The sequence below is a fragment of the Myotis yumanensis genome, unplaced genomic scaffold (assembly GCF_028538775.1).
Source record: "Myotis yumanensis isolate MYYU_CA2020_CCGP unplaced genomic scaffold, mMyoYum1.0.hap1 SCAF_15, whole genome shotgun sequence".
In the NCBI taxonomy this organism is placed as follows: Eukaryota; Metazoa; Chordata; class Mammalia; order Chiroptera; family Vespertilionidae; genus Myotis; species Myotis yumanensis.
The window spans coordinates 36,228,184-36,246,434 of record NW_027223766.1 but is presented as its reverse complement, the minus strand read 5'-3'; the positions used below and the strand labels follow the sequence as shown (position 1 = coordinate 36,246,434).

The window sequence follows — 18,251 nt, the reverse complement described above, 5'->3', positions numbered from 1 at the left end:
CTTTCCAAAGTGGTTCAATGTTACATTCCCATGAGCAATGTGTGAGCATTCCAATTGCCACATATCCTTCTCAACACCTGGCATGAACCATCTTAAACTTGAGGCATTTCAGTAGCTATGTGGTAGTATCTCATTGTGCTTTTATTTTGCAACTTCCTAATGACTAATGATGTTGAGCAACTTTTCATGTGCTTACTTACCATTCATATATCTTATCTGAGATGATGTTTCTTTAATAATTTGGCCCATTAAAAAAATATTCATTTGATTATTTTCTTACTAAGTTTTGAGGATTCTTTATATTTTGTGGTTATTAACCCCTTATCAGATACGCACTTGCAAGTTTCTTCTAGTCTGTGGCTTGTCTTTCATTCTCCTAAACTGTCTTTCCAAGAACATAATTTCTTACTTTTGATGAAGTTCAGTTTTTCAATTTTCTCATTCATGGATCTCACTTTTGGTCTCATGCAGGAAACCTTTGTCTGGCCCAGGGTTACAAAGATTTGCTTTTGTTATCTTTTAGAAGTTTCACAGTTTCAGGCTTTACATTTAGATCTATGACCCATTTCGAGTTAATTTGGGGATAAGACTGTTTGTTTCCTATGGTTGCTCTAACAAATTACCACAAATTTAGTGACTTAAAACACACTTAAGGTCTCTCAGCCAACTTTAAGAATATTAGATCTGCTTAGATGTCTGTTATATTTCCCCTTCTACCTCAGCTATTCAGTTCATTTAATTATTTACAAGCATCAACATTTTAACTATTATCCTGTACATTCTATAGGTACAGAATGTAGAAATGATGTCAATGAACAAAGAGTACATGATAAATATTTTTATTTTTAAACAATGAATTGTATATTTTTTCATATAAAAGATTCTAGCCTCTGCTTTTAAAAAATAATTACACTGCTAATGGTATCTACTTTTTTTACAGAATCCAATTTTCTCTAAATTTTCAGCTTTTATAGAATCATAATCTCTTGAATATATTTCCAATATCCTTTAAAAAATAAAAATTCATACAAGACCATTTTCTTTAACACATGAAAACTTAACAGGTTACAGCATGACTGCCCAGCCTTCCAGCTACCACTGACACCTACTCCCCAGCACAGAGGAGCCAACATGTTGGAGTAACTAGTTCTCTGTTTTCACCTTTATTAAAAAGAGGTTTCTGGTAGTCAGAACAAATAATCTCTCATTTGTTGCTTGAAAGCCTACTATAGGATCATTGGTTTCCAGGCTTGCTACTTGCTGCTTAGCAACCTGCCCTACTTGCCTGCCTTCCTTTCTGTTGTAAAGTACAGTGGACATGGGAGTGGGCTGACGATAGATGAACACTCGACGCAGGCACTCACAAAGGGCTGCATAGGAGTAATTTGGAGCACAGGCAAAAAATTTTTTGTCTCTCTTTGATGCTTGCACATAGCCTGCCAACAAATGAGACAAACAAAAGAAAAACTATATATTAAACAGAAGGAGAAAAGCTGTGATTCATTATTAATTAAAATGCCTAAATTAAAGATATACCATAAATACTCAACAATGAACTATTAATGATTAGCCACAATCAATCTCTCCCACCTGGTGCAAAAAATACAGCTTTAATACCTAAGGGACAAAATAGACAGGGTTTCAACTCTTCAAGAAAGGAACTACATAGCACCATATGACTTCCATGAATAATTAAAACACTAAACAGCTAAAATTTTAAATGCTAAAAACATACCAAAATATCTTTAAATGCCGATTAGATAATTGAGTTCATCAATCACAAATGGGTCACGACACCATCTTTTCCTTTTTCTTAACAACAAATAAATAGGCTACCATTGTAAAGGTATTTCAGGAGTGTGTTCATAACACAGGCCTCATTCCTGAAGGTACTAATATGCACAGTATGTTCTCTCTATTTCTGTGTTAGTATTTTTACATACCAACGCTAGAACAGAATTTTGTTGTAATTCAGCTCCCAGAAGTAGAACCTTGAGACCACTTCAAACTTGAAAGAACATTCAAGTATCTAATTTATAAAACTTCATTAGGACATCCCTTAATTAAACTTTGAAAAAAACAACAGTATTAATCTTTTTAACAATTAACTTTACAGATTTAAAAAGCTTATATATAAATTAGGATTTTCAGCTATAACATGAGATAAAAAATGTAACACTAAAGTGAATTAAGTTCATCAAACAATGACTGAGCAAAGGAACCACTGAGCACAGGCGGATGAACACTGTTTTTTTCTTATCTACATCATGTGATAAGGAAAAACAGGATGTAGGTTCCTATTTGAGTAGAATTAGTTTTCCGGGCTAACCCTGAAAAAATTAATAATGTATATAATATCTCTAATGTTGATTTACCTTAAACTCAAGTATAACACATTTCTTCTATACTAGGGAATCTGGGGATTACAAATGGAGGATCTGAGCTAATGGAAACAATGGTAAGCGTTTCCTCTGACTAAAAAAGAGGCTAGAAAATGAAAAAATAGGAATTATAGTGGAAAGGCTAGAAATATGCAGCTAAATTACTTAAACTTTATTTCAGGTCATAAAAATCCATTTGAAGTCTGAATTAACCAGTTTAACAGCTATATTATTACCTCGAAGAATAACTAACAAATCTCCCCAATAGGAGATTTGCACATATAGCAATCAAAATGCATAATTTTACTTCCTGTTGCCAGTTTAAAATAACCTTTCAATAAAGCAGTTATTGTGGTTAATTCATGTAAAAAATGTCTCCCACACAATACTAATGATTTTGATATAAAATCAATTCTTGCATAAGTCTACAATTATGTACTAGTAGTTAAAAATTTTTTCCAGCCCTAGTTTTAAAAAAACTGGTATATTCCCCTTTATCTTACAGAATACATTTTATTTCTGTTTACCACCATTTTCCCTAAATGTTTTCATTTAGAATGGCTCTCTTTGCACTTTCGTCCCATGAAAGATGTCTCCTAATGTGCATTCTATGTTTCTGAAGATTACTCTGAGGAAATGTGAATATAAGATCCATATAAGCCTCGTTTATTTAAACGAGGCATGCAGCCCGCCAGCCACGAGTTTGACATGCTTGAGTAGGGTATTGTCAAACTCCTTGTTCATATTCTAATACCGTGTAACTTAATTGGAATAAACAAATGATTGATTGCAATATTTCAAGTGTTTAGTTAACCACTTTGATTTCTATTCTGCATTGATCTTCTGTACAAGCATAAAACAGCTTAGTCCTACTGTTCCAAAAGCACTGACATTCATCAACTAGAGTACAAGCAACCAAATTATAGCAGAAATCAATCCTATTGTAATTAGGACAGCTCAAATTTTTTAAAGGAAAAAGAGCTTGCTGTGTACCTAAAGCATTGAAAGTGGCGATGTGCTCCCACATCTCGTCTTGTTTGCTGGAGTGTGGCTGCCAGAGCAGGGCATCCACGTCATGGCGCAAACAGAAGCAGGGCATTTCCTTAGGATCCACTATGACAGAGAAGAGGTACTGGTTGCTTCCAAGATTCACCTAAAATAAAAAGTGACAAAAATAATATTTTACTCAACAAATTATTAAAAATAATGATGACAAAAACACTTTATGTCAGCAACTATTCTAAACTTTTTATATACTTGACCTGGTAAACTCTTCATAATGCCCTGGGAGAATGTGGTATTGCTACCTACATTTTAAAGCTGAGAAAAGTGCTGTAACTGGGCACTTAAGTAACTCGCCCAAGAACAGCCTGGTAATAAGACCTGGAGCTGAGATTTGAACCCAGTGTCTATGTTTTGTTTTTTTTTTGTTTTTTAATGTTTTTACTTATTTTAGGGAGAGAAAGGAAAAGGGATAGAAACATTGATGAGAGAAAAACACTGATGCCCCATACTGACGATCAAGCCCACAACCTGGGCAAGTGCCCTGACCAGGAATCGAACCAGTGACCTCTTGGTTTGTGGGTCGATGATCAACTACTGCCAGGCCAGAGTCTTAACCACTACACTAAAGTACCTCTTAACTGTTAATAACTAGTTTAAAACATGATATAAAATACCAATTTATAAGCAGAATACTTTCTTAAACCACAGTATACAAATACAAAGTTTACAAATGCTAACTTGTAATAATTACCAAGAAATATGATAGCTACTAGGATTCACGAGCACATCCTATATATCAGACATGTTATAAATATTAATCTCAAGAATCCACGAGGCTGTTATTATCTTCATTTAATAGATGAAAGAACATACTCGGAGAGCTTGAGTAACTTGTTCTAGGCTATATAGAATAATCATAATGCTGAGATTCAAATTCAGATCTTTCTGTTCACAAATTATTTACTTTGGTGTACAGTCCTAATATATAAAAAGCCTGGGGCCGTCACGACCAAAACAACCAGACGGACGACTGAACAGCAGGCTGCATGGGGTGAAAAGGCCGTCAGGGGTGTGACTGAGGGACGACCAAACAACTGAACAAGCAGGCTGCATGGGGCAACCAGGGGTGACTAGGCTGGCGGGGCCGGGAGGTGGGGGGAGTTGGGGGCGACCAGGCCAGCAATGGGCGGGGCAGTTAGGGGCAATCAGGCCAGCAGGCAGAGGCGGTAGGGGTGATCAGGCTGGCAGGGGGAGCAGTTAGGGGTGGTCAGGCAGGCAGGTGAGCAGTTAGGAGACAGCAATCCCAGATTGTGAGAGGGAAGTCCGACTGCCAGTTTAAGCCCAATCTCCTGATAGATTCCTACTTATTCTCCAAGATTCAGTTCAACCATGAAACCATAAGCTGCTTAAACCCTGAGAACCCCCAACATTATGGATATTATTCCTGACAAATTACTTATTCTACTATGTTAGATTATTAATATACATGTATAATACCTGTGGTAGGCTAAATAATGTCCCCCCAACATGCCCACATTTTAATCCCCTGGGACCTCTGAATGTTACTTTACATGGCAAAGGGGACTTTGTAGATATGATAAGTTAATGATCTTGAACTGGAAAGATAATCTTGGATTATATGGAGGGCCCAATGTACTAATAAGGATTCCTATGAGAGGGAAATGGGGGTGGGGGGAGTCACAGACACAGAAGGCGATATGACAGCAGAAGCAGAAGAGTAACAGACAGATTGGAAGATGCTACACTGCTGGCTTTGAAATTGGAAGCTTAGGCCACCAGCTAAGGAATGCAAGCAAACTCTAGAAGTTGGGAAGGGCAAGAAAATGGATTCTCTCCTTTGAGTTTCCAGAAGGAATGCAGCCCCAAAGACCAATTTTAGGGACTTCTGACCTCCAGAACTTAAGAGAATAAATTGGCATTTTTGTTACAGCATAACTTGTTACAACAGCAATAAGAAACAAATATACCGCCTATTTCACAAGACTATCTTAAGAACCAGAATTTTGTCTTCTTGTCTCCATATTCTAGATAAATATTTTTTGAATATTTTATGTAGAAAGTCATTTAAAAATACTTCCAGCAAAGCTAATCTAACCTTAGAGTTAGGAATATTTTATCCTATCTTACAGTTAGAATAATTGGCTAAGGATTTTTGTAAAGCAAAAAATCTTACGTTACTAGAGAAATACACACTGGAAGGTGATTAGGGTCAGTAGCTTCCACACTCAACTAAGTACATAGTTCTCTGTGCCTTTTAGCTCTCGCCTCAGAAAATCTTACTTTTTTAGTAAGTTTTCCAATGCTTAAACAAAAATGTCCAAACTGACTTAAATGGCATTTTTGAAAGCTCAAAAGTGACCACAACTTACCTTTCCAATATTGGCTCCTATTACTCTCCTCGAAACTTAACACTTAGCAAAACTGGATCACAACCTACAAAACTGCACCCCCAACTTTCCCACTTCTTTACCTGCTGTGCCTTTTCTGCTTGCTCCACATCCTCCACCCATTATATACTTTATGCCATCCTCTAATGGCATTTTCTCCTCTAAGCAGTTTTCTCCAATGTTAATAAAAAGAAATGATGTATCCTAATAGCTCATTTATACCTCTCTTATAGACTCTATCTCCCGTTCGCCTTGCAGGTCTTTGAGAGTGAGGACCATGACTCTGGGTACAATACTTAGCCCAGGCATGTCAAACCCACGGCAGTTTGACATGCTTGACTTAGCCTCATTTTATTCTCCGGTAAATACAATGGTAATAATAGCACTTATTTCACAGTTACTTTGCTGAGTAAACAATATATTTCAAGCACTTGAACAGTGCCTAGCACTTAGATAGACCTTAATAAATGCAAATGTTCATTATTACCATTCTAGACTCCTCTGTCCATTCTGCCTTGAATATTACTGGCATTCCAAATCAAACAAATAAGATGAGCACTAGTGGGAAAAACATACCAATTTGTTGTGATCTTCATGTAGCTCATACAGCACTTAGAAAATGTGAGAATAGCTATAAAAAACAATAACATACCCTTACTCTATACTAATCCCAGTATATTTAATATACACACAAATTTCTAAACTCTTACATTACTTCAAAAACAAGAAACACAGTCCTAGCTGGTTTGGCTCAGCGGATAGAGCGTCCGTCTGCGGACTGGGGGGTCCTGGGTTCAAGTCCGGTTGGGGCACATGCCTGGGTTTCGGGCTCGATCCCCAGTAGGGGGTGTGCAGGAGGCAGCCGATCAATGATTCTCATCATTGATGTTTTGATCTCTTCCTCTCCCTTCCTCTTGGAAATCAATAAAAATTAAAAACAAAAACAAAAAAACAAACATGAATTTCATTATTTTGCTTGTTATTCTATTGTCAAATTCTACTTTTTCAGTAGTTTCAACTGTATGCCCATCACTTTCAATTTTATACTTTTCCTATAATACATATCTTTCAGTAAATAGTTTGTGGATCTGCCCCTCAAAAAGTGAACAAGTTATTCTTCAAACAAGATTTGGATGCTTTTAATATATTCAAAGACAAGTTTCTGGAAGTTTACAAAACAAATTATAATAAACTAGTCTGATGGTAATAAATTACTGTGAGACAAAACATTCCCTTTAAATGAGCTAGATGATTTGCAATTCTTTTTTCTTTATGTAGTAAGAGACTGTGTGGCATTTATTTTACCAAGTTCTAGCCTTCCTATTCTTCATTTTAAAACCAAGTATTCCACAGCTAATTAAAAAACACCATGCCACTGCAAGATGTTTGCTGCTGCTTAGATTGGTCAGCAGCCACGATAGAAAAATAAACTCATAATTCCATTCAAAGGTTGCAAGCTAAGAGCAGATAAAAGAATTGTGTGTAAATACTGCTTTTAAAATAACACCTAAAAAGTGGTTTCATTTTTCTCATGGTAGCAATGGAGTCTCTTGGTAATTATTTACTACTTTTTCTTGAACTAGCTAGGATTTTCAGCATGATGCTGAGGGGTAATAGGAAAACACCCTTGCCTATTACCAATCTTAGGGGAAGCATTTGGTCTTTTCCCAGGAAGTATGAAGTTAATAACTCTAGGTTTTTTGAGGAGGCAGTTAACCTTCAATTCCTGGTTTGCTGAGCACTTTTATCATAAATAAATGCTAAATTTTGTTAAATTATCTAGTAGGATGGTCAAATATCATTCTTTCTTTAGTCTGTTGATATGCTGTATTATGTGAATATTGGAATATTGAACCAATTCTGAATCCTAGGATCAATTCTACTTGGTCATGATGTATTCTCCTTTTTACTTACTTCATTAGATTTACAAATGTTTTACTGAGGACTTCTGTGTCTATATTCATGAGGGAGAGTGGTTTCTTTTCTGTTTTTCCCCGTTTTCTTTTCTTGTCATGTCTTTGCCACTATGGTAATGCTGGCCTCATAAAATAAGTGGGAGGTGTTCCTTTCTCTTTATGTTAGAATTGGTATTGTTTCTTCATTTGGTAGCACGTACCAGTGAAGCAACCTAGGTCTGGAGGCTTCTTTGTCAGAAGGTTAGCAATAAATTCAATCTCATAACAAATATGGAACTATTAAGGTTACCCATTTCTTCTTGAGCGAACTATGGTAATGCTTGTCTTCCAAAGAATTTGTGTTTTCACTTAAATTGTCAAATCTATAAAAAATAGTTGTTTTTAATATTGCTTTAGCGTCTTTTAGACCCATACTGATATGCCTGTTTGTATTCCTGATATTGGTAATTTGTGTCTTCTTTTTCCTTGATTATTCTGGCTAGAGACTTACCAATCTTGATGTTTTCAAAGGACCAGCTTTTGGTTTAATTGGTTTTCTTATTTCTGGTTTTCAATTTCATGGATTTCTGCTCTTTACAGTTTCGTTCCTCTGCTTGCTATATATTTGGTTTGCTATTCTTTTCCCAGTTCAAGGTGGAAGCTTAAATTGTTAAATTGAAACGGGTTTTTCTTTTCTATATAACATATGCTATAAATTTTCCTCCAAGCATTGCTGTAGCTACATCTCACAATGCCCCAGGTTTCATTTTCATTCAATCAAAATACTTCCTAACTTCCCTTGTTAGTTCCTCTATGACTCATGGATTATTCAGAAATGTGCTGTTTAATTTCCAAATACTTTCTATGTTTTTCTGTTATGAATTTCTAATTTAATTCTGTTATGTTCAGAGAACATTCTGTTTCTTATTTTATTCTTTTAAATGTCTTGAGGTTACTTTTTGGCCCAGATATGTTCTAATTTGGTGAACGTTCCATCTCCCTTCTGGGATCCACTTAGGTGTATGTTAGACTATTTGGCATTGCTTCACAGCTCTTAGATGCTCTCATTGTTTTTGTTCTTAATTTCTACCCCCTCTATACTTTGCTTTTGGTCCTGCTAATTTTTACTAACCTATCCTCAAGGTAACTAATTTCTTGTCTACAGATGTATTGAGTATACTAATGATTTTGTTTAAAACATTCTCTTCTTTTGTTCCTGTGTTTTGTTTTTAATTCTAACATTTTCATTAGACTCTTACAGGTTTTCTCTGCTAAAATTCTGCATTTATTCATGTATATTATCCATGTTTCCCATTAACATATTAACCAGTTATTTTAAATTCTTTGTCTGATAGTTTCAAAATATGGGTCATCTGAGTCTGGTTACATTATTTACCTTGTTTCTTGACAGCTTCAGTTTTGTTGTTGCTATAGTTACCTTCAGTGCATCACTGGCTTGAAATCCCTCTGGTGCAGTGGTTCTCAACCTTCCTAATGCCGCGACCCTTCGACCCTTTAATACAGTTCCTCATGTTGTAGTGACCCCCAATTTCATTGTTACAAATTGAACATAATTAAAGCATAGTGATTAATCACAAAAACAATATGTAATTATATGTGTTTTCCGATAGTCTTAGGCGACCCCTGTGAAAGGGTCATTCGACCCCCAAAGGGGTCTCGACCCACAGGTTGAGAACCGCTGCTCTAGTGTTACCTTGTGCTCTGGTGAGGACCTGCTAGAAGATTTTCCTCAACTGTACTATTCTACCCCCAGCTTTAGCCCTTCACTCCTGCTCCTTCCCTAGCCAGTATACTGCTGTTGCCTACCACTTGGTCCTTCTGAGTGTGATGGGGTGGAGGGTGTAGGAAAAGGGTTCTCTACTAGGCTCAGCCTCAGTCTTGGACCTTGTGTTCTTGGGTTTGGGCCTTTGAAGTGTTACCCTCCTCTAGTGGCAGGAAACTTCTAGTAGTCTGGGCCTACGATGGGTTCCTGGCTTTCCCCCCATAGAGATGGTGTTTTTATTGTTTTTAATTTTGTGTATGTGTTTTAATTCCTATTTATTGATTTGAGACAGAGAGAGATACATCAATTTTTGTTGTTCCATTTACTTATACATTCATTGGTTGATTCTTATATGTGCCCTGACTGGAAATTAAACTCACAACCTTGGTATATTGGGTTGACGCTCTACCCAACCGAGCTGTCAGGCCCAGGCTAGAGGGGGTACTTTAAAAATTATTTCCCCCAGCTGCACTGGGTCTTCTTTTGAGTCCCTGGTGGGCTACAATTTAGTGTTCTTCACTCAGCAGCATAAGGTTTTTGTTACTTAGGGAAAACAGTGTAGGCAGGACCTCACACTTTCCCCATAGAATCAGTAACTTACCTCCCCCTACCCCACACCACCAAAACAGCTTTCCTCTTGCCTCCTCCCGTTTGCAAGCTCTCTTGTTAGGCCCTGGTTAAGGTCCACGGAGAGGATATGTGAATCCCAAAGGTTCTGTACTTTCTTGCTAGCCCACAGTAGGCCTTTAGCAGTTTGTTAGTTGACTTCTTCTATGGCAGTTCTTTCTTCTTCCTATGCTCAAATGGGCCTGTTCTCCTATCCCATATCTCCTTGGTGGCACCTGTTTTTCCTTAGATTTCAAGCTACTTTGTTGACCTGTAACTTCAAGTTCTTAGATGAATTTTTAAAAAGTAATGATTCGACAGATTATCCAGTCTTTTATTGTTACACTGAGAGCGATGTCTTTCTAGCTTTCTACCTCCTAGACAGAATGTCACACTGATGATATTCAACCACCAAAGAAATATTACTTTCTCTTCATAATGCTCTACATAAGATGTTAGGCAAATAATAAATTTTAGTAAGATTCCATGGAATAAAAAGGCTTTAAATGTAGTTTTAGCAATTAAAAGAATTAATTTACATTAGACAATTTACTTATTCAGAAAACTCATTCTTTGTTAATGCCAAATGTAAATGTCTTACTGCCTTAGGAAAAAACCTCTTCAATCCATAACCCATTAGCTAATAAAATATAACTCCACATTTCTTCTGTTCTCATGGTTATTACAGAAAAGGTTATATTTACTTTTGAAGTACCATTGAAGACTACAATAGAATAAAACATTCTCTAGAGAAAAACCAGAAACATGAATTTCAAATAGTAAATTGATTATCTTTTTCTTTTCTTTGTAGAACACTTAGCAATTTAATAAGACTTCTAAAGATTAAATATCAAAGTGAAGACATTTGAACAACCCTTAATCACTGCTATTAACAAATTAAATTAAAAGGTAGTATTAAGAGAAAGGTTTTATCTATTCAGAAACAAAGTATTTGTTAGGCCAGATTGAGAAATAAATGACATGAAATAAATTTAATTCCAAATTCCTATTCTGAACAGAAAATAAATTGCTAAAATTTACTCTCTTCTAATTGTGCATGAAATATTGAGTTGATCTGTACCTACTACTCTAAGTAAAAACACTCCCTGTGTTTCTTCTTTCACAATATTATCACAATAGTACCACACTCAAAACACTTCTGACATCCGATGTGTGGGTTTTCCACATATCAAGCTATTCTTTGACACCAGCTGGATGTCCTACAATTCAGTTCTGAAAGAATCTAGCTGGGTCTCAGCAATGGTAGTAAAATCAACTTAGATCAGAAGAAATTTTTCCATTTCATTAGAAATGGTATGGCCCTGGCCAGGTGGTTCAGCTGGTTAAAGCTTCATCCTGTACGCCAAGAGGTTACAGGTTTGATTCCCAGTTGTGCATGTACGGGAGGCAACTGATTGATGTTTCTTTCTCACATTGATGTCTCTTTCTCTCTTCCTTCTTCTCTAAAATTAATGAAAACATATCCTTGGGCGAGGATTAAAAGAAAAATAGTACGGAATGGAGTATTAGAGTCTGTCCTATACAATAAGGATAGTACTGTTTTGTGGAATTTTTGTTTCAAATTTGTGTGTGTTTTTATTGTGTTTCAGTGTAAAATGTATACAGTGAGCCACAGAAATTTGAAAGGGGCTTGAAGGTTATGGTAAAGACCCTAGACATTATCCTAAATATGACAGAAAGACACTAGAGAAAGCAAAGGAATAGAGAAATGACAAAATCTACTAAAACCCTTAAAACAGGTGTGGGGAACATCCAGCCCATGGGCCATATAATAAGGCCCGAGAAATCATTTGGTCTGGCCCTGCCAAGGCATTAGGGATGAGGTAATTAAATGACCAAATACAGTAGGCTAATTTTTAAGTTGATAATTCTGTACGGCCCGTGAATGATGTTATAAATATCCAATGGCCCTTAGCAGAAAAAAAGGTTCCCCTCCCCTGCTTTAAAAGGATTACTTTAACTTCACACAAACTATTAATTCAAAGGAGAAGATAAATACTGGGTGACTGGATGTTCCAAATTAAAGGAGAGTAAGGGAATATCACAACTAAATGTAATATGTGACATGGGAATGAATCCCAAATCAGGGGGAAAAACTGTTAAAAGCACATTATTTGATCAATTGGTAAAATTTGAAAATGGACTCCATATGACATTAATGTATTGTATCAAAGTTAAATTTCCTGAATTAATATTTAAAAATGGGAGTAAAGGGACATGGCATGTGCAACTCATTCCTAAAATGTTTCAGCAAAAAGAAGAGGCGGGAAAGCAGAGAAAAAAATAAGTGTGGCAAAATGTTAACATTTGCTAAAATCTAAATGAAGGATATTGTTATAGGCTGAGCTGTATCCCCTCACAATTCACATGCTGAAGTCCTAACCCCTAGTACACAGAATGCGACAGTATTAGGAGATAGAAGTTAACATGAGGTCAAAAGGGTGGGTCCAAATCCAGTATCTCTGATGTCCTCCTAAAGGAGATTAGGATCAGGACACAAACACATGCAGAGGTAAGACCACATAAAAACAGAGGAGAAAACAGCCACCTATAGTCAAAAAGAGTGGCTTCAGAAGAAACTAACACTGACCTTAGACTTCTAGCCTCCAGAACTGTGAGAAAACAAATTTCTGTTAAGGCAGCCCTAGCAGGGGAATTATTATATAGCTTAATTTCTAATATGGTCAAATTTGATAGATAATCCAAATAAGCAGATTAAGTACCCAAAGGAACTTAAGAATGTAAATAGGTCCTGAGACCAAAAAGCTTGAGAACCACTGGTTTAGGTATTTTCTTCCTTTATAACTTTTGATCCTATCTTTAATCTTTTTGAAAAAGTTAGTATATCAGTTATGTACTAATTAGTATAGTCTTTTCTACTAGCTTTCAAAATGACATTAACCTAAAAGAATTATTTCCTGTTTGTAACACTTCTGCTTCCTGTATAACTCACTGTAATTTAAATTTTTAAAATATCCTATCACATTTTGACTGCTCAAGTCTACAATCTGATCACTATAGACCAGTGTTGTCCAACAGAAATAAAAAGCAAGCCACATACATAAATTTTAAGTTTTCTACTGGCCACATTAAAAAGTAAAAAGAAACAATTAAATAAAGTTATTAATACGTTATTTACAAGACATCTCAAATCAGAAAAGCCACATTTCAAGTGCTCAGCAGCTACTATGTGGCCAGTGGCTAATCCTTTACAAAACATACCTAACACAGCTCTACTATAGACAGAAGCAAAAATACTTCATCTTCAAATGCACTTGAATTCTGATTCGAATTTTACACCCCAGTGACCACCTCTTATTACTTTTCTTCTTCAGTTCTGATATTTAATATTTCTATTTTATTGTGCTGCTGCATATATTTATGGAACTTTACTTTTCAAATGCTAACCCTGATTTACATTTCTTTCAGGAAATTTTATATTTTGAGAAATCTGTCATTTACAATATAGAGTTTTGACCTTTTGTTGCAGTATTTCCTAAAACTATAAGGACATATATTGACCTTTCCACGTACAGATCATTTTGAATTATCCAAAGTCAAGACAAATGAAATCAAGAAAACAGAACTTGAAGCAAACATTGCAGAAAGAAGTGCATCTGTCAATAAAGTAATACAGGAGTCCTAAAGTGGATGTGGTGCTGAACCTGCCAACATATTACAGCCTCCTTCCTCCATGACAAGCCAACTTGTACCCTCTTTTTCTTTTTTTAATAATTTTTTAAATTACTCAGTCTGTTCCATGCTTCTGGGTCAATTTAGTTCACCAGTTTATTTTGTTCATTAGATTCCACATATAGTGAGATCATGTGATATTTGTCTTTCTCTGACTGGCTTATTTCATTTAGCATAATAATCTCCAGGTCCCTCTATGTACTTCCTTTTTACTGCTGCATAGTATTCCATGGTGTAAATGTGCCACAGCTTTTTTATCCACTCATCCACTGATGGGCACTTGGGCTGTTTCCAGATTTTAGCTATTGTAAATAATGCTGCTATGAATATATATACTTTCTGATTGGTTTAGGGATTCTTATGTTATATTCCTAAAAGGGGGATCACTGGGTCAAACAGCAGTTGCAGTTTTAACTTTTTGAGGAAACACCACACTGTTTTCCATAGTGGTTGCACCAGTCTACATTCCCACCAGCAGTGTACTCGGGTTCCTTTTTCTCCACATCCTGGCCAGCTCTTGTTGTTTGATTTATTGAAGGTAGCCATTCTGGCAGGTGTGAGGTGATTCCTCATTATCATCTTAATTTGCATCTCTCTGATGATTAGTAACGTTGAGCATTTTTTCATATGTCTCTTGACAACTTTTAAAACCTATATCTGAGAGACAAGGCCCTAAAACATCTACCTTTGAAAGCTAATGGGGCTTGCATCCACAAGACCCACAAAGCTATAAAGAAATGAGAAATGGTTCTTAAAGGGCTCTCACTCCAAAGTCCCAGACTTTGTGTGAAAGGCTTATTTGCTCATCTTAAAACACCAGCATGAGATGCAAGCATCTAATTTAATACATATCTAGGAGCCTATGGAAACATTTTCCAGATAAGCAGACGCTAAACGGTTCATCACCACCAGACCAGCCTACAAGAAATGTTAAAGGGACTTCTTCAATTGAAATGAAAGGGCACTAAGTATAAATATCACCGATAAAGGTAAATACATAATAACTTTTAAAAGAATCTAACACTGTAAAGGTGGTGGGTTAAACACGTATAAAACTAGTATAACAGTTAAAAAAATGAAAGTAGTAAAAATAACCATAACCACAAAAGATGTAAATAAACAAAACGTGAGTGGTGGGAAAGAGAGAAGTACAGATATAGAAGTTGTAAGAGTAATTATTTAATTTTTGGTGCAGCTTCAATTGCACTTCTGCCTAGTCACTGGTCTTCTGCCATTCCACCTCATTTGTCTAAGTAGGTGTATAATCAAAAAGTACTCATTTTTATAAGTTATTTGAGTACTGTAAAGACCAGCCATTAAAGAAAGTTAAGTATAAAGTATCCAAGAAACACTAGGAAAGGTTAGTGAGTGAATCAAGTTCCCATGACACTATTGACCTTCCTCCCTAAATTTTTGCTAAAATTCACTTTCCCTTCAACCTCTACAAGACAAACACAGTAGGCCAAAGTTGGCAGAAACTTTTAAGACTTTTCTTGACCTACATCAAAGACTGAGAGGTCTAAGAACAAAAGACCAAACTGTTCTCTTTTCTATTGGTTTTGCTTGGACTTAGACTCCCAAAGTCCAACTCTTTGGTTTAGTAGTAAGACTAAACTAATTTCAACATGCAAAGTTCCAAATTAGCCACTGATTTTCTATGAAGGCATTCTCACATGAATAACTCCATGAAACATAGCCATGGTTATATAGTATTAACTAATGGTTAATGATTCCCCTAAGCAAATATATCTCATAACGTTCTAAAATTTTTTAAAAAACTACATCTACAAGCTGAGCACCACACCCTGTAATACAGGAATTACAACAAGCCAGTCCAGACAGCATTCTTCAGTACCTAGATGCACACCTCTCAAAGCTTTTGAACAGAACGTAATTTTAAAGAAAAATTAACTAGCTTACATATTTATGGCATATCAGAAAGAGAGGGGAAAATCCCAAAAGGAGTCAAATAAAAATTCTAAAACGAAGGGGAAAAAACCCCCAAGAAAATGTTAAATCACTTGATATAGAAGAGTTTCTTAAGTTTATAACAGGTCACACAAATCAATAAGAAATACTAAAACAAATAAATAAAATTCTTCACAAAAGAAGAAATAGTCAAAAGTTAAAAAAAAACCCACTAACAATATTCTATATTTTGCAAACCAATTAGAGATTCAACAAAAAAAACTGGAGAAGGTAAAAATGTAGTAAAACAGGCAATAACTATAAACACTATTAATGAGAATATAAAGTGGAAATCAACTTATCATGAGTTAGTCAATGATTCCTTAATTTGACTTCTGTAACTCTTTGAGATAAATAACCCTGAATATAGAAAAGGCTTCATGTAAAAGGGGATCTGCAAAAACAGCATCAACAATAATGCAATTCAAAAAAAATTATTAAAGATGTATACTATTATTTGTAGAATGACCACTACATACACACACATGAACACCAACAATAACAGTACAGTATAATCCAACCATTAAACTAGAGATTGAAATAACATGAGCACAAAAAGAAATGCTATGTCCTAATGCTGACTGAAAAAAAGTCATGAAATTATTATACACTTTAGGGATAACTATGTAAAAACCTGCATACACAAAGCCAACTGAAAGATATTAAATATGCAATAGTACCAAAACAATACATTTTTAAATTGTGGGTGATATGATAAAAAGTTGACACTTTAAGGAGAGATGATATTTATAACACAGCCAGTAATTGCTAATCAAGTTATCTTATATTTGTTCAATCAATTATTATTTCATCTGAGTAACTTCTATTTCTTCACAAATTTTTTAAAGAAATCATTATCAAGAACTTACCACATGAGTAGTTTTTAATGTATTGCCATCAAATCTGCATAAACTGGAACTCTCTTCAAAGAAAATATCACATTCTTCTAACTCTTGAGCATTACAAGGAGGTTTTCCTTTATCGGGATCTGGATTCTTAAACCAGAAAATAAAATAAGTATAGAAACAATAGGAGAATGAATTTCTTCATACTTGAACGTGTTAATATTACAACAAAAATTAAAAACTAAATTTCAGACTCATGACTAATGAAAACTTAATCAACAGACAAATTATGGAATCAGCAAAAGGTATATTGAAACAGCTATTATAAACAAAGCCTATATATTCAAAGATGTAAAGTAAATATGTCCAGAGAGTTATGGAAGATATAAAATGGAACTAAATTTATTTAAGATAGAATTGACAGCTGATTAGACATTTCAGAAGACCAGTGAGATTGAAACATAATAATTGAGTCTATCTAAATTGAAACAGAGAAGAAAAAATAAAAACACAGAATCCCGTTGACCTGTGGAACAATATCAAGTGGTCTAATTAATATATGAGTAATTGAAAAGGGGAAGAATGGAAAAAATTTTAAAGAAATAATGGCCATTTTTTTTTTTTTAATTTGATGAAGACTACTCCTATAGATTCAAGGTCAAAGCTGGGATGTGGAGCCACCTAGTTGTGGTTGTTCCAGTTGAAATATCAATGGAAACAATTCTGGTTGTTGTGGCTGGCTGAGAAGCAATTAGCTGGGGCCACTATTACCCTGACTCAAGAAGATACACATGTCCAGTGGGATAAAGAAAGAACCCCCCACACTCCTTCCTCTCGTCCCCTTTCAACTACCCATATGTTAGAGATAGGAAGGCAAAAATGAAAACTTCAGGACTGCCAAGGCAGCCAGTACTGAACTGGACAAGATTACAGAGAAAAGGGGGTGGGATCGGGGTGGAGGGAGTCAATGGGGGAGGGGGGGGGGGAAGAGGGGAATCTGTAACATTTTCAACAATAAAGATAAATTTAAGATAAACAAAATGGTATATAAAATGGTATATACAGTTATGTACAGTACTTAATACTTGGTAACGGGAATAAACTATGTTACTAGTTTACAAGTTTACTATACTATACAATAGTATACTATACTATACTTTTAATTATTTTAGACTGTACTCTTTCTACTTATAAAAAGTTTGCTATAGAACAGCATGCCATGTTACACCAGCAGCAGCCTCATACATCTGGTGCTTACTGCATCACAATTGCATCATTATCTTGATTTAATCTCGCGTTGATTTGTACAGTGACGTGTTGTAAAGGTTGGTAGCCTAGGAGCAATAGGCTATACCATCTAGGTTTGTGTAAGTGCACTCTATGATGTTTGTACATTTAAGCTATTAAACACAATATGAAATCGCTTAACATGGCATTTCTCAGAACATATTTCTGTCATTAACTGCGTGCATTTTTGTGTGTGTATATGTAGAGAGATACATACATACATGCTCCTCTACCCTACACAGCATGCCCTCCCCCCCATATATATGTATTCAAATGGTGCAAGGAATGGAAATTGGAATTTTAAGCCATATTCAAACACCAGTCAGCAATACTTAATCTGTATCCTTTACCTTAGAAAG

The 18,251-nt window shown here is 35.5% G+C and overlaps 1 protein-coding gene across 3 annotated transcripts in view; it reads right to left on the bottom strand.

Annotated features, from left to right (window-relative positions):
• Nucleotides 1–823: 823 nt before the first annotated feature.
• NUDCD1 (NudC domain containing 1) overlaps nt 824–18,251 on the bottom strand; it is a 56,854-nt gene continuing 39,426 nt past the window's right edge. For all 3 annotated transcript variants that reach the window (XM_070392771.1, XM_070392772.1, XM_070392773.1), the window contains 3 exons: nt 16,630–16,755; nt 3,375–3,534; nt 824–1,436 (listed from right to left, as the gene is read on the bottom strand). In XM_070392771.1, coding sequence (XP_070248872.1) covers nt 1,144–1,436; nt 3,375–3,534; nt 16,630–16,755 — 579 coding nt within the window. In that variant the 3' untranslated portion in view covers nt 824–1,143. The remainder of the gene's footprint in view (nt 1,437–3,374; nt 3,535–16,629; nt 16,756–18,251) is intronic.